The 14,491-nt window shown below is 48.7% G+C and overlaps 1 protein-coding gene and 1 pseudogene across 2 annotated transcripts; both read right to left on the reverse strand.

Moving 5' to 3' along the window:
- Window positions 1-659: 659 nt before the first annotated feature.
- Window positions 660-3,741, reverse strand: LOC311131728 (thioredoxin-like protein 4A). Its single transcript, XM_084164849.1, has 3 exons — window positions 3,392-3,741; window positions 3,183-3,286; window positions 660-2,112 (listed from the first exon to the last, which is right to left on the reverse strand). Exons 1-3 carry the CDS (start codon window positions 3,428-3,430, stop codon window positions 1,941-1,943), a joined length of 315 nt encoding a protein of 104 aa, XP_084020975.1. The 5' UTR covers window positions 3,431-3,741; the 3' UTR covers window positions 660-1,940.
- An 8,631-nt stretch (window positions 3,742-12,372) lies between these two features.
- LOC311131911 (activity-dependent neuroprotective protein 2a-like) lies at window positions 12,373-13,469 on the reverse strand (annotated as a pseudogene). Its single transcript has one exon. The product of its transcript is annotated as an activity-dependent neuroprotective protein 2a-like (transcript).
- Between the last annotated feature and the right edge of the window lie 1,022 nt (window positions 13,470-14,491).

Genomic DNA, 14,491 nt, shown 5'->3' on the forward strand with positions numbered 1-14,491 from the left:
CACAAAATAACATTCTAAATGGATGGTCTCTTATATAAAGAAATGGCATAGAGTCCCAAAGGATCTGAAATACCCATTGAGCTCAGTTCAACACTGAAAGGTGCATCAAGGGTTAATTGGGTGTCATGAGAGAAACGCCTACAGCTCATCACTCATCACAAAGCTGGAACATCTTGGAAAAAGTCCGAAAATTCAGCAACAGAAACGAATTGGTGTTTTAAACGAGACAAACAGTAGTAGGTATGTCGTGAAAAAGTAAATTGAGCCTACCGTTCTGTAGTCCATTCTCCTAAAACTTAGTTTCAGTTTGACTACTATTCTGTGCTGTATAACCACGCCTATTAGGACTACACAATGCATTATTAAAGTTTCTGAATTATACATGTCCTTTGTCTAAAAACATCTGATTGATCTGATTGTTAGCCTACTTCATGATTTATGAAAAAGGTACACACTATAGATGTTATGGAGGCTACACGAACTCTTTAGTAAAGTTCTCCGAAAGTATTGTTTCACACCGGCCTGTGCGTTTCAGTTGAAACAGTTGCCAAGAACGACGCGCAGGGACAGGGACTCACAACTTCATAGACAAATCCCATTGATTTTGAAACGACGGCTGAATCAGGATGACCGAATCCAACTCAAAGGCAGCAAAAGAATTGACAGAAATTGTAAGTTTATTTTCTGTATAGCTTTTTTCTTACGCATATGGTAACATTGGTATCTGAGATATGATCGTTTGTGTTGTCTCTCCCACAGATGGAAGCAACGATGCAGAATCTCCACAGTACATTTCAAAGCATGTCTGACCAGATTGTTTCAAAAAATATCCTTTATCACACGCTACGACTAGCAACTGTTTTATTGAATGACTCGCTGCTATTGAACGGTATCTAATAGCTACCAGTTGAGATTATAGTACGTAGAAACCATACATATTCAAGCAAGACCTAATCTCAAAATTGCAGCTATTTTTTATCAGATTTAAAAAGGCTTTATATGAAAATCCTAATCCAGTGAATTTTAGAATAAAATATAAATTAAATTTATTTTCTCTTAAAATAAATGTTTTATGTACAACCTAACTAGACATAGTGTATAATAATATAACTACATATATTGCAAGACTGCCCTTAACCAACCCACTGGATGACATGGGAACTCGAATTGATGACCTGGAGAAGAATGTTGCTGATCTCATGACCCAGGCTGGTATGGATGAGCAGCAGACTTCTAAGTGACCAAGCCCTCAGGTTAACACATATCAGATCGGCTAACATCATCCGATTTCTGGGGTTCCACTCAAGACAGAAGATGTGCCATGACAAAAGGCCACACAGAGGCTGGTTATTACTGATCTATTGTTGTGTAACAGCCTATGGCATTTTCTATATCATTTAACAGGATATCATTTATGGGGGATTTTACCATGTAAACAACTGTCACATGGACACAAAACATTTTTTCTATAATACAACAAAATGTTGGGTAATTCCAAGTCTTTCCTCTATCTTCCTGTCATCACAGCATTACCCATAGCATTTCAGAAGTAACAAGTCACATATACATACAGATTAAACATATGGGCCAATTTTCTAGACCCAGATTAAGCCTAGTCCTAAACTAAAAACACACTTTCAATGGAGATTCCTTATTGAGAATGATTATTAAGTCGAGGACTAGCCTAAATCTGGGTCCAAGAATACAGGATGTGAAGTGATCAAATATGAGCATAACATTTATTAAATCAAAGAAGAAACCAAATGATGGTTTTTATAACTGCTGTTGAAAAAATATGAATTGGCTGTAACATAAAAAAAGAGAGCAGGAGACCTTGATCTGAGCCTTTTTGTACTCCAGCTGTTCAGAAAGTCTCCTATTGAAAGGACAGATTTGCTCCCATTGTGCTTCACACAAAGCAATGGAAAGTGAAGAGCCAATCAATATCTGTATTTTGTGGAGTAGTCCTTAGGAGATACGACCAGACCTCGTCCTTTTCTCGCCCCTCTGTAAACGGTCTCAACAATGTCAATCATCTCCTGCTTGTCCTCCATGGTCCAGTTGATCTTGTTGTTGTTACCAGTCCCCAGATCTATCATGATGTGCTTGTTCCTGGAAGAGTACAGGAGAAGGAATATTTCAGTTTTCACGAAAAGAGGGCAGCAAAGATGGGAGTGGGCTGTCAAGTGAAGCAGCTTGGAGCTGTTGTATTAAAGACATGATCCGGAACTTTGGCGACTAGTATTTTTTAAACCTCCCGATTTGGGCTGGATGTGTCAATGTGTAGCTCATACATGCATTATATTTTTACATTTTAGTAATTTAGCTGACACTCTTATCCAGAGCGACTTACAGTAGTGAGTGGATACATTTTTGTACTTTTCCCCCATATTGCATAATCTAGGAGCAGAATTCCTGTTTTACCTCAATTAGCTACGAAATCCCTAATTTGAAAGCGACGTTTACTGGAAGCTGTGCAGTGCCATTTTCCCTACATTTTACCCCACATGGGCCAGCCCCCTAGCAATTTGAGTTCTAGCCAATGAGCTTCAGCCTCTCGTCACTTGAGTGACAGCTAGCAAGATCCACACAAAAGAGCAATGACATAGTGCACATATGTGACGTAGTAATTTCGCGGACCACATTTGGCTCGTGAGCACTACTTTCACAACTACTGGCTAAAAAGTACACAAAAGTAGTGTAGAATCTATAAGACTGAGAATCCCTTTGCTTTCCCCAGCTAGCCTACATGGCATGAGGGCCTGTTTTTTGTTGTTGTCCTTTTACCCCCTTTCGTGATATCCGTGGTAGGTCTTGTCCCATCGCTGCAACTCCCCTCCGAAACATGACCCTGCCGAGCCGCACTGCTTCTTGACACTGCTCGCTTAACCCGGAAGCCAGCCGCACTAATGTGTCGGAGGAAACACCGTCCAGCTGGCGACTGACAGCAACTTGCAGGCGCCCAGCACGCCACAAGGAGTCGCTAGAGTGCGATGAGACAAGGAAATCCCGGCCGGCCAGGACGATGCTGGGCCAATTGTGTGCCGCCTCATGTGTCTCCCGGTCACGGCTGGCAGGGCCTGTGTTTTCTAAACCCATTTTTGGAATCTGGTAAATGTTTGCATCAAAACTAGAGATTGGTTTGAAATGAAGGTGCAACGTGATGACAACTTGAAACTCACCTGAAGAAGAACATGATGGTGCAAGGATCATACAACTCGTACATCTTGTTGAAGTCCGGCACCACTGTGATGTCCACCAAATAGATGACTGCAAAGTTTTTCACCTGTAGGGAAGAATAGTGATGTTTGTACAGTAAAAATAGCAACCTTGAATGAAATGTCTACACAAATGTGAAATACAAACAATGGTACAATAACATACATCTTACCTTTTCAGCTACGCTGTACAACACCTCGTCCATTTTCATACATGTTGCGTCCCAATCGTGTCCAAACCTAATAACCAGGACTCTGTCCTCCTCGGATAGAATTGCTTGGTCGACCTGTCAGCCGTTGTGGAGATGCGGCAGCATGTACGACATCTTGATGCTGCAGTGTCAACACATATCCTGGGAGAGTAAAGTTGGGAAGTAACGCGTTTGGCTAGCTAGCTAACGTTAAAGCGAAATACTTTATATCTGGGCTTGGGTCTTGTCCAAAAAGCTGACTAACGTAAACTACATTTACTGTGTCCAACGTTGTTCTTAACAAACGCTTGCGCATTACGTCACAAAAAAGTGACAAAACGAACACATGGCGCATAACATTTGCGTCACTACATCCGTCTACCGCTTGCTGGCTAAACAAATACAAATGAGTATGCATCAGTATTTTTTACCATAGCGCTTTGGTTAGAGACCACCTAACTCGCACATAAATTCAAGAGAATTAAGTTACAGCAGTGAAATATTTATTTATAATCATATTTTATTTTATTTTTATTCTGCACAATTCAGCCACAACGCATCAGCAGGCTCAAACCTTCAAGTCTAAATAAATGTTGTGTTTCAAGGATTGACCCAAATAAAACCCAACATATATAGTACATACAAAAACTGACAATCAATTGCAAGTGACACAGGAAGAAGTAGAAACAAGAACAGAAATAAACAAATCCAAAGCGAGAAATTAGCATATTAAATAAAGGTAAAAACACCAGGGGAGGTTGTTTCCCCAAATAATAACTTACAACAAAACGAGTCGACAAAAACAAAGAAGCAAACAAATAAAGAAACAAAACGCAACATAACAAGGGCAAGGACAGCAAAGGTGAATGTGATCGAGGTTTCTGGCACAAATCAGTATCTGAGAGAACTCATAATGGTCCATTACATAGTTTAAATAGAAGGAATAATAGCTGTTCATACTCATTCTGTAAAGAAGTTAGCTGGCCAATCAGTAATGGTCAGCTACAGTAATGATTACAGTCAGTCTCATCTGGTCAATGGACCCATATAACCACATAATAAGTTACTATTGGGAACAATGGCCCGTAACTATCACACATAATGACAACTTTAACATAAAATAGGTATTCTGATGATACTCATGGTGACATAGAAACAATATAAAAAATATTGTTCATTATGTTCTGAACGTGAGAGTTTTTGGTGTAGTTGTTTGAAAGTCAGTTATCAATGATCCCAGTTTGAGAAAAAAAATTATCCTCCAAAATACCAAATACAGGTGTGCTTTATAGCTTTAACAGCTAAGACAGCATTTCAAAACAAGCAGCAAGTAAAATATTATTCAAACTGAATCATGGTCAATGGGCTAAAAAATTGCTCTTAAAATAAGCCCCTAGAAGGAAATAGTGGATTTAACCATGCTGTGGTTGTATGATGTATGATGGGCGGCAGGTAGCTTAGTGGTTAAAAGCGTTGTGCCATTAACCGAAAGGTCGCTGGTTCTAATCCCCGAGCCGACTAGGTGAAAAATCTGTCGATGTGCCTTTGAGCAAGGCACTTAACCCTAATTGCTCATGTAAATCGCTCTGGATAAGAGCGTCTGCTAAATGACTAAAATATAAATATAAATATATGTAACACAGCTCTCGTAACAAACCCCTGAAAATGGAGTGTCACACAGAATCAATACACTTTGTAGGACCACTTTGCTTTAGATTTTTTACAATTGTATACATTTACATTTTCGTCATTTAGCAGACGCTCTGGCGACTTACAAATTGGATACAGAGGTTTGTTCTAACATGTAGCCTGTGAGAATGTAAACATTTGATTTAAAGTTAAACGAAAACGTCAACATCTAAAATTAAGTTGGCAATTACTAACATCAATATAAAAGTATACATTTCATGGCACTGCAATCTGTTGCAGTCAGCTACTGACAGGCAGGTAATGGTATCTATAAACACACTCAACGGCCAGTTTATTAGGTACACCCATTTAGTACCGGGTCGGAACCCCTTTGTCTCCAGAACAGCCTGAATTCGTTGGGCATGGATTCTACAAGTCGGAAACGTTCCACAGGGATGTTTGTCGAATCTGACGTGATGGCATCACTTAGCTGCTGCAGATTGGACGGCGGTAAACCACCGCCACCAGCCTGTACCGTTAACAACAGACAGGATGGGTCCATAGACTTATGCTGCTTAAAACAAATCCTGACTCTGCCATCAGCATGACGCAACAGGAACCAGGATTCGTCAGACCAGGCGATGTTTTTCCATTCCTCAATTGTCCAGTGTTTGTGATCGCGTGCCCACTGGAGCCGCTTCTACTTGTTTTTAGCTGATAGGAGTGGAACCTGGTGTGGTCGTCTGCTGCAATAGCACATCCGTGACAAGGATCAACAAGTTGTGCGTTCCAAGATGCCGTTCTGCGCCGTTATTTGTCTGTTTGTGGCCAGCCTGTTATCTTGCACGATTCTTGGAATTCTCCTTCGACCTCTCTCATCAACAAGGTTTTTGTGCCCACAGGACTGTTTTTTGTTTATCACAACATTATCTGGGAACCCTATACACTGTCGTGTGTGAAAAGCCCAGGAGGGCGGCCATTTCTGAGATTCGGCGTGCCTGGCACTGATGATCATACCAAGCTCAAAGTTGCTTAGGTTACTTGTTTTGCCCAGTCTAACGTTCAGTTGAACAGGAACAGAATGCCTTGATGCCTGTCTGCCTGCTTTATATTGTAATGACCTGACTAGATCATAAAAGAACAACTGTCCAGACAGAGGATTGAGTTTACGAATGGACGGTTTATTAAACCAACTTTACACAGGCTACTGTTTGGCCGTAGCCCACGCCAAATAAATGAAAGATAACCCACAAGCCAATCGTGACCTTCTCTTGTGAAGCCCAGACGTAAAAAGAGAGAACAAAGGCTAAACCTGGTCTTAACTTCCAATGCTCCATCCCCCTGCCCAACCCCCCTCCACGCCACTCCGCCAACCGCCAGGATGCCCGGCATCAGAACATTCCAGGCATTCCCGTGATTGGCAGATAGCAGGTTGATTGACATGTCGGACCCCGCGAACACTAGGTACTGGTAGGTACAACACAACCATCTACTAGCCTAACACATAACACACAGCTGTCTGTGCGGGTCGCTACACAGCCCCCCCACCACAAAGTCCCTCGTCCCCGAGGGAACAAACAAAGTCTCTGAAGCGACCCGGAGGTCTCCTTTGCCTGCGTGGCTGTGATGGCCGCAGAGTGCCCCTCTGAGAACCAGGGGATGAAGGCAAGGACATGGGGGACAAGGAAGCGGGAACGGGTAATACAGTCCGTGGCTCTGGGGAACCACGCGGTGACACAGGGGGAGTGGGCTGTCTGGAGCCTTGTCTGCGGCACCTGGGGGTGGGTGCCTGGAGAATGTCATTGCCAGAGAGGGGAATTGTGGGGGTTCCTGGGGTTTGGGGAGAAGAGGCCCCTCTATATGGGGCTAACCTGTCCCGGTGCAGTGTCACCTTTCTCCCCCTGGGAGGAAGCTGCACCCGGTAAACAACCTCCCCTACCCTCTCCAGGACACTGCAGGGTCCCACCCAGTGACTGTCCAACTTGGGGCATCTGCCCTTTTTCCTTAGCGGGCTGTAGACCCAGACCAGCTCCCCAGCCACAAAGTGCCTTCCCCGGGTGTGCACGTCATAGTTCCTCTTCTGCCTCACACCTGCATTCAGCAGCTGCTCTCTGGCGAAGGTGTGGGCTGTCTCCAGGCGGTCCTGGAGTCTCCGGGCATACTCCGGCCCCGGGGAAACATGAGGGCTATCCAGGGGCCGACCAAACGCCATCTCCGCAGGGGTACGGATCTCTCTCCCCAGCATGAGGAGGGCAGGCGTGCAGGAGGTGGAGTCTTGGACAGCGGAGCGGCATGCCATGAGGACCATAGGCAGGTGCTTGTCCCAGTCCCGCTGGTGTTTGGAAGAGACGATGGCCAGCTGCTGTCCAAGCGTTTTGTTGAAGCGCTCCACAAGGCCATCACTTTGAGGATGGAGAGGAGTAGTGCGGGTCTTGTGCATACCCAGCCTCTCACACATGGTGGCGAACACACGGGACTCAAAGTTTCTGCCTTGGTCGCTGTGGATGGACTCTGCAGTTCCAAACCTGCTGAACATCCCCGCTGTCAGGGCGTCGACGATGGTCTCTGCCTCCTGGTCAGGCAGAGCATAGGCCTCGGGCCATTTTGTGAAATAGTCCATGGCCGTGAGCACCCAGCGGTTTCCACTGTCTGTGGTGGGGAACGGCCCAACTACATCCACTCCCACCCTCTCCATGGGAGCCCCCACTGGGAACTGTTGGAGCTGAGCATGAGAGCGGCCTGGGGGGCCCTTTCTCGCCTTGCAGTTGTCACAGCGGCGGCAAAAGTCTTCCACATCCCTCTTGTGCTGCCCCCAGTAAAAGCCCTGACGGAGGCGGCGCAGTGTTTTTGTGACCCCAAAGTGTCCAGTCCCCACCCCCCCATGAGTACTCTGGAGCACAGCCTCCCGCAATGCTTTTGGGACCACCACCTGCCACCTTTCCTCCCCCGTAGCCGACTCCTTCCATGCCCGCTGTAACACACCATCAGCCAGCCGCAGTCGCTCAAACTTTGACCACAACCCTTTGGTCGCGAGTGAGAGCGCTGTCACCTCTTCCCATGGTGGCCTCACCTGCGCCTCTACCCACTGTAGCACTGGCTGTAGGTCTGTGTCCCGTCCCTGCTGCTGCCCCCATTCAGCCACGTCGACAGTCTGCAGCTCACAGCAGACAGGCCCGCTCGCCCGACACACTGTGGCACAGACCCCCTCCTCTGCACACAGCTCTCTCTCCCGTCCCTCTCTCCATTCACAGTGGCGGCAGCTGTCTGCAGTACAGGGCCGACGGGACATGGCGTCGGCGTTGGAGTGGCGTGCCCCTGCCCTGTGCACCACCGTGAAGTCATACGGCTGAAGCTCCTCCAACCAGCGTGCCACCTGCCCCTCTGGCTCTCTGAAAGACATGAGCCACTGGAGAGCAGAGTGGTCAGTCCTTACAGTAAAGGGCAGACCACCCAGGTAGTACTTGAAGTGTTTGACGGAAGCCACAACAGCCAAGAGCTCCCGCCGGGTGACACAGTAGCGGCGCTCATGTTTGTCAAATGTTTTGCTGAAGTACGCCACCGCTCTCTCCCCCTCTGGCCCCACCTGGGCCAGCACCCCACCCATGCCCACATTGCTCGCGTCTGTGTCCAGGATAAAGGGCAATGTGAGGTCAGGGGGGGCGAGCACGGGGGCCTCGATCAGTGCACGTTTGAGGGTGTTGAACGCCTCCTCACACTCCACTGTCCAAGTGAAAGCCTTGTCCTTCGGCAGCAGGCGGTTCAGTGGAGCAGCAACGCTTGAGAAGCCCCGTACAAACCTCCTGTAGTACGAGGCCAGGCCCAGGAAGCTCTTCAGCTGACGCTGGTCGGTGGGGGTGGGCCAGTCTCTGACAGCCGCTACCTTGTCCTCCATGGTGCTGATCCCCTCCTTCCCCACTCGGTGGCCCAAGAAGGACACCTCTCTCCTCATGAAGTGGCACTTCTCGGGGTGGAGCTTCAGACCTGCGGCAGCCACCCTCTCCAGCACACACCGTAGCGCCCCCAGGGCTGACTGGAAGGAGCTGCCATGGGCCAGGATGTCATCGAGGTATACCAGACACTGCTGTCGGGGGATGCCATCCAGCACCCTGTCCATCAAACGCTCAAAAGTAGCTGGAGCGTTGCACAGGCCAAAGCACAGGACCTTGAACTGCCAGTGTCCTCTGTTAGTGGAGAACGCAGTTTTGGCTCTGGCCTCTGGGGAGAGGGGCACCTGCCAGTAGCCACTGCGGAGGTCTAGTGAGGAGAACCAGGAGGACCCCCTAACCAGGTCCAGCGACTCATCGATACGTGGTATGGGGTATGAGTCCTTCCTGGTTACCTCATTCAGCCGCCTGTAGTCCGCACAGAACCTCAGCTTGCCCCCCTTCTTCGGAACCATGACGACTGGCGCCGCCCAGGGGCTGTCTGAGGGCTCAATGAAGTCTGCCCGCTGCATCTCCAACACAGCCTTGTCTGCCGCCTCCTGGCGTGCCAGCGGGATACGGCGGGGACGCATCTTGATAGGTCGAGCATCACCTGTGTCGATCTCATGCTGCACCAGATGAGTCTGACCCACCTCTTCCTCACTCAGCGCAAAGCTGTCTCTGAATTCAAACAGCAACTGCCTCAACCGTTCCTGCTGCTCGGGGTCAAGACCAACACAGTTCCTCCCCCATATCTCCCTCACTGCAGACAGTGTCCTCTCCCCTCCCATCTGGGGTAGCTGGGCTGGGGGGGCGCGGCCCGGGCTCACAGAGGGCTGTGTCGTGGAGGTAGCTGGGGGAATGTAACACAACGCCGTAGGTGACAGGGGAGCTGGGGAAAAGTCACACCCAGATGTGGGGGAGGGGGGGCAGCCATGAGTCTCTGCTGCTTTAACTGTTGGAGTAAAGGGTTTGTTGGGTTGAGTGAATGTGACATTAGGGGCCATGGTGACCTCCGGCCCTCCCTGGAAGCTCAGTGTGCCCCTATTTAGGTCTAACTGGCAGCCTGTGCTCCTAAGAAAGTCCAACCCCAGGATACAAGGGTCCTGCACAGCCGCCACCCACACAGGATGACGCACAGTCCTGCCCCCTACTGTCAGAGTCATTATTCCCTTCCCTTTCATGGGTGCCAGCTCACCTGTGACTGTGCGGAGCTGCACAGTTGTAGGCTCACACTGAGTCCAACCTGGCACAATATCTGGCCTCACCAGGGTTACTGTGGACCCAGTGTCCACCAGGGCGGAGCAGGGCACCCCCTCCACAGTGACAGGGACATGACAAAAGTCCCCAACACAGGTCCGGCCCACCACAACAACAGGCTCCATCCGCTTGCCCTCGTCTGCTTCTGGGGGAAGTGGAGCCTTGCTTCCCCGTCTGTGCCGGTGGGCTCCTCCTGAAGAAGATGGTGGTTGGGATAGAAAGCCAGGGGTCCGCACTACCCGGTCTATGCGGACCCCGAACCGTTTCCCTGAGCTCTGGGGGACATGGGGCAATCTCGGCGCAGATGGCCTGGCTGGCCACAACCCCAGCAGACCCTGGGACCAGGGCGTGTGTTTCGTGCCGCCTGTAGCGACACAGCACGAATGAGTTCTGTCATTTCAGCCACCCATGCAGGCTTTTCCGGCTCCGGGCTGCTCTGCCCCCCAGCTCGCACAGAGGGTCTGTCTCCCTGCACCCCCACCAAAGCCCCAGCTGAAGCCCCAGCCCACACCAGCTCCCTCTCCAAAGCCATCTCCAAGGCTACCTGCAATGACTCAGGATGAGCCAGCTGGGTCTGTATGCGCAGCTCCGTAGGAGAGAGCGCCTGTATGAACTGGTCCCGTGCTAGCTCGCTCTGCACGGAGGGGGGCATGTGAGCATATGCCCGCCGAGAGAGGCTCTCAATGTCATTAGCTAGCACCCGTAGAGGCTCTCCAGGCTGCCTGCGTCTATTACTCAGTTCGGAGCGCAGTAGCCCGGGCTGTACACACTGTCCATAGCGCCTCCTCAGTGCTCCCACTAAAGCACCATAATCACATCTGTCCTCGGGGCTAATCAATATCAAACAGGCCAGAGCTTCATCCGTGAGGCATAAAGCCAACTGCAGTGCCCTATCTTCATCCGACCACCCCCTAAAATGAGCTAACAGTTCAAACTGAGCATGAAAAGCTTCCCAATCCGCCTTACCGGAATACTTCGGGGTCTTAACGGATACGGACGCAGCCGGGAACTGGGCGCCGCCATGTTTGTTTACATCCTGAGCCACAGATTCTTCGTCCTGCCGCGTCGACGTCACCCCTTCGGTCCGCCCACCAGAATCCGCGCGAAACACAGTCGACGAAGCACTCATGCCCGCTTCAGCGGCCATCACTCTAACGTCCTCCCTCAAGCGGCCTCTGGGCTCCGATGCCCTGGCGATCTCCTCAGCCAGAACCCCCGACGTCCATGCACACGCACCTCCTTGGCCATAATCGTCCCCTACCTCCACCTTCACTTTCGGATTCCCTCGAAGCATCTTCAACCCCCGTTCTCACCTACGGTAGCTAGCCACAGAAGTCAGCTAGCTAGCTGGCTAACTTTTATCAACGTTTTTACTTCTGACACCAATGTAATGACCTGACTAGATCATAAAAGAACAACTGTCCAGACAGAGGATTGAGTTTACGAATGGACGGTTTATTAAACCAACTTTACACAGGCTACTGTTTGGCCGTAGCCCACGCCAAATAAATGAAAGATAACCCACAAGCCAATCGTGACCTTCTCTTGTGAAGCCCAGACGTAAAAAGAGAGAACAAAGGCTAAACCTGGTCTTAACTTCCAATGCTCCATCCCCCTGCCCAACCCCCCTCCACGCCACTCCGCCAACCGCCAGGATGCCCGGCATCAGAACATTCCAGGCATTCCCGTGATTGGCAGATAGCAGGTTGATTGACATGTCGGACCCCGCGAACACTAGGTACTGGTAGGTACAACACAACCATCTACTAGCCTAACACATAACACACAGCTGTCTGTGCGGGTCGCTACAATATAGCAAGCCACGGCCACGTGACTCACTGGCTGTAGGAGCTATCCATTTTCGTGAACAGGGTGTACACTGTACATGTACTATGAAATGACAACTCAGATAGCCATCTATTCAGGTTCTAAAGGTTCCATTTCTGGAACATCCATCTTTTCTGGTTCTGAAAATTCCTCTTCTGGAACAGACATTTCCAGTTCTGTTGGATCCCTCTCTGGAGAATCAGTCTGTAGCCATCTTCTCTGGTTCTGCAGCTTCCATCTCTGGGATGAGGTTGTGCTTAAGTTTCTTCAGCTCGGTCATGTTGAAGCACATGAAGATGGTAGGGCTGTTCCTCTGGATCACCTTTATGCACTTGGTGGCTCTAAGTTGGTGTGCTTCATCCCAAACAGAGCAGACATCTCAGCCCAGGTCAGCCACACTCTCTTGGAGAGCTCCTCAGACTCCTTCTTGATGGAGAACGGATTGGTGTGGAAGTATCTGGTGAAGAAGTCTTTACGCTCCTCAGAGGGGCGTTCCTCCATCCCACTGGGGTCCAGCACCAGCTGAATAGAGGGGTCTATCTGAACCTCAGACTGAGCAGCAGCTTGGGCCTGGGCTACGGCTGCCTGCTCTCGTTTCTCCTTCTCTCGTTGCTTACGGAAGGCTGCCCGGGCCTCCCTCTCTTTCTTGTTGGCTTCCCTGAAGGCCAGCCTCATTTTGCTCTGCAGCTCAGCAGGGGACTCAGGGGGCTGGGGGACGAAGGCCAGTGCTGCCATAGGGACGGGAGGGAGCTGGATGGAGTACAGACCTGGCACCAGGATAATCTGGTTAAGGGTCATGACATGCTGCTTGCATCCGTTGATGGGGGTGGGCAGGAGTCTGTCTGCGTCTTCAGGGGTCTTGGGTGCACGGCGGTAGCGCTGTAGATGGATGACTATAGCTCTCTGCGTAGTCTTTCCTGTGTAGACGCTGTTGCATTAAATGCATTTGAATGCTGCGGTCTTGAGGATGGCGTGGACGGTGGGCGCGATGCAGTGTTTCCCATTCAGATGGGCCTGGTAGTTCTCCACTATGACACACTTCTCTTCACAGAAGGGGCAGTCGGTCCGTGTTGTTTTACTGGGGTTCCGACACACTTCCTGTTTACCACCAGGCTGCATCTTGAGGAAGATCAAGTCTAGGGAATTGGTGACCAGAGCCAGTTTCAGCATCTCCCAGGATCTCTTTGGGGGCCCTGGTGTTGATGTCAACGTATGGGAACAAAAGGTTACCACTGTCGTCTGTATACAGTCTATACTCCCGTCTCTTGAAGTCAGAGTTGGCCTTCTGTGTGGGGTTGTGTTGTGTTTGTGTGTTCAACCAGTTGTTGGATGGAGTAGAACATCCCAGGACAGTAGAGGCAGTTGAGCCCGAGCAGCAGGTGTTCAAAGAGGCCCTTCTCAGACAGCAGGATCTTAGACATCAAAGATAGGGATGCAAACTTTGGTCAATTTAGCTGCCGACTAACCGACCCCCATTATCCGGTTAATAATTGGTTAAATTCATTAAACCGTAAAATCAGGGTTCATATACATTTTGATAGATGGAATTCCATGACTTTTCCATGACCAACAATTGATCCCATGTACCATCTCCTGTCATTGAGCAAGGCACTTACCCCCCCTTCTTATTGCATCTGAGCTCCTAGACTGTGCTGCTCTCCTTTTTCAAATATTTATCTTAGCTACCTTAAAAAGTGTTTACTTTGCAGCCTGACTAACATACACTACCAGTCAAAAGTTTGGACACACCTACTCATTCAAGGGTTTTTCTTTATTTGTGCTATTTTTTACATTGTAGAATAATATTGAAGACATCAAAACTATGAAAGAACACATATGGAATCATGTAGTAACCAAAAAAAGTGTTAAACAAATCAAAATATGTAATATTTGAAATTCTTCAAATAGCCACCTTTTTCCTTGATTATATCTTTGCACACTCTTGCTATCAATCGCTAAACAGTTAACTAGAGGGTACACTATGTTTTGAATTGGCTACCTAGTTAGTCTGTTCTCTATCATATTTTATAGGCTAGGCCTACCCTGCTGCTGCAATATCCGACTGTCTCCCACTCCTTGAGCAACGGCCCACTCGTCTCACACACATGCAGGTGATGCCCGCAAACACAGACGCGCTTAAGTGTCATTCTGATCCTGGTTGATATGTTGATTTTTATTTTATTTATCAAATATAAAAAAACTATGTGCCTGAATAAATTGCATTAACAGAAATTATCATTGGAAAGGAAAAGGCACAATGCTCGCTCACCATTAAAAATTCTTAGTTTTATTAAGCAAGTTTAAAAGATTGACGTTTCGGCCTTCATCAGAATAACCATAATGGGAATGGACAAGTTCATACAGGGCACGGGGAAGACAATTAGGGAGACAACTCTCTTCAGATGGGGTTGCTGAGAGAACGTGTGGTAGACCATACATGTTG

This window comes from Coregonus lavaretus (genome assembly GCF_964263955.1).
Source record: "Coregonus lavaretus genome assembly, chromosome: 7".
In the NCBI taxonomy this organism is placed as follows: domain Eukaryota; kingdom Metazoa; phylum Chordata; class Actinopteri; order Salmoniformes; family Salmonidae; genus Coregonus; species Coregonus lavaretus.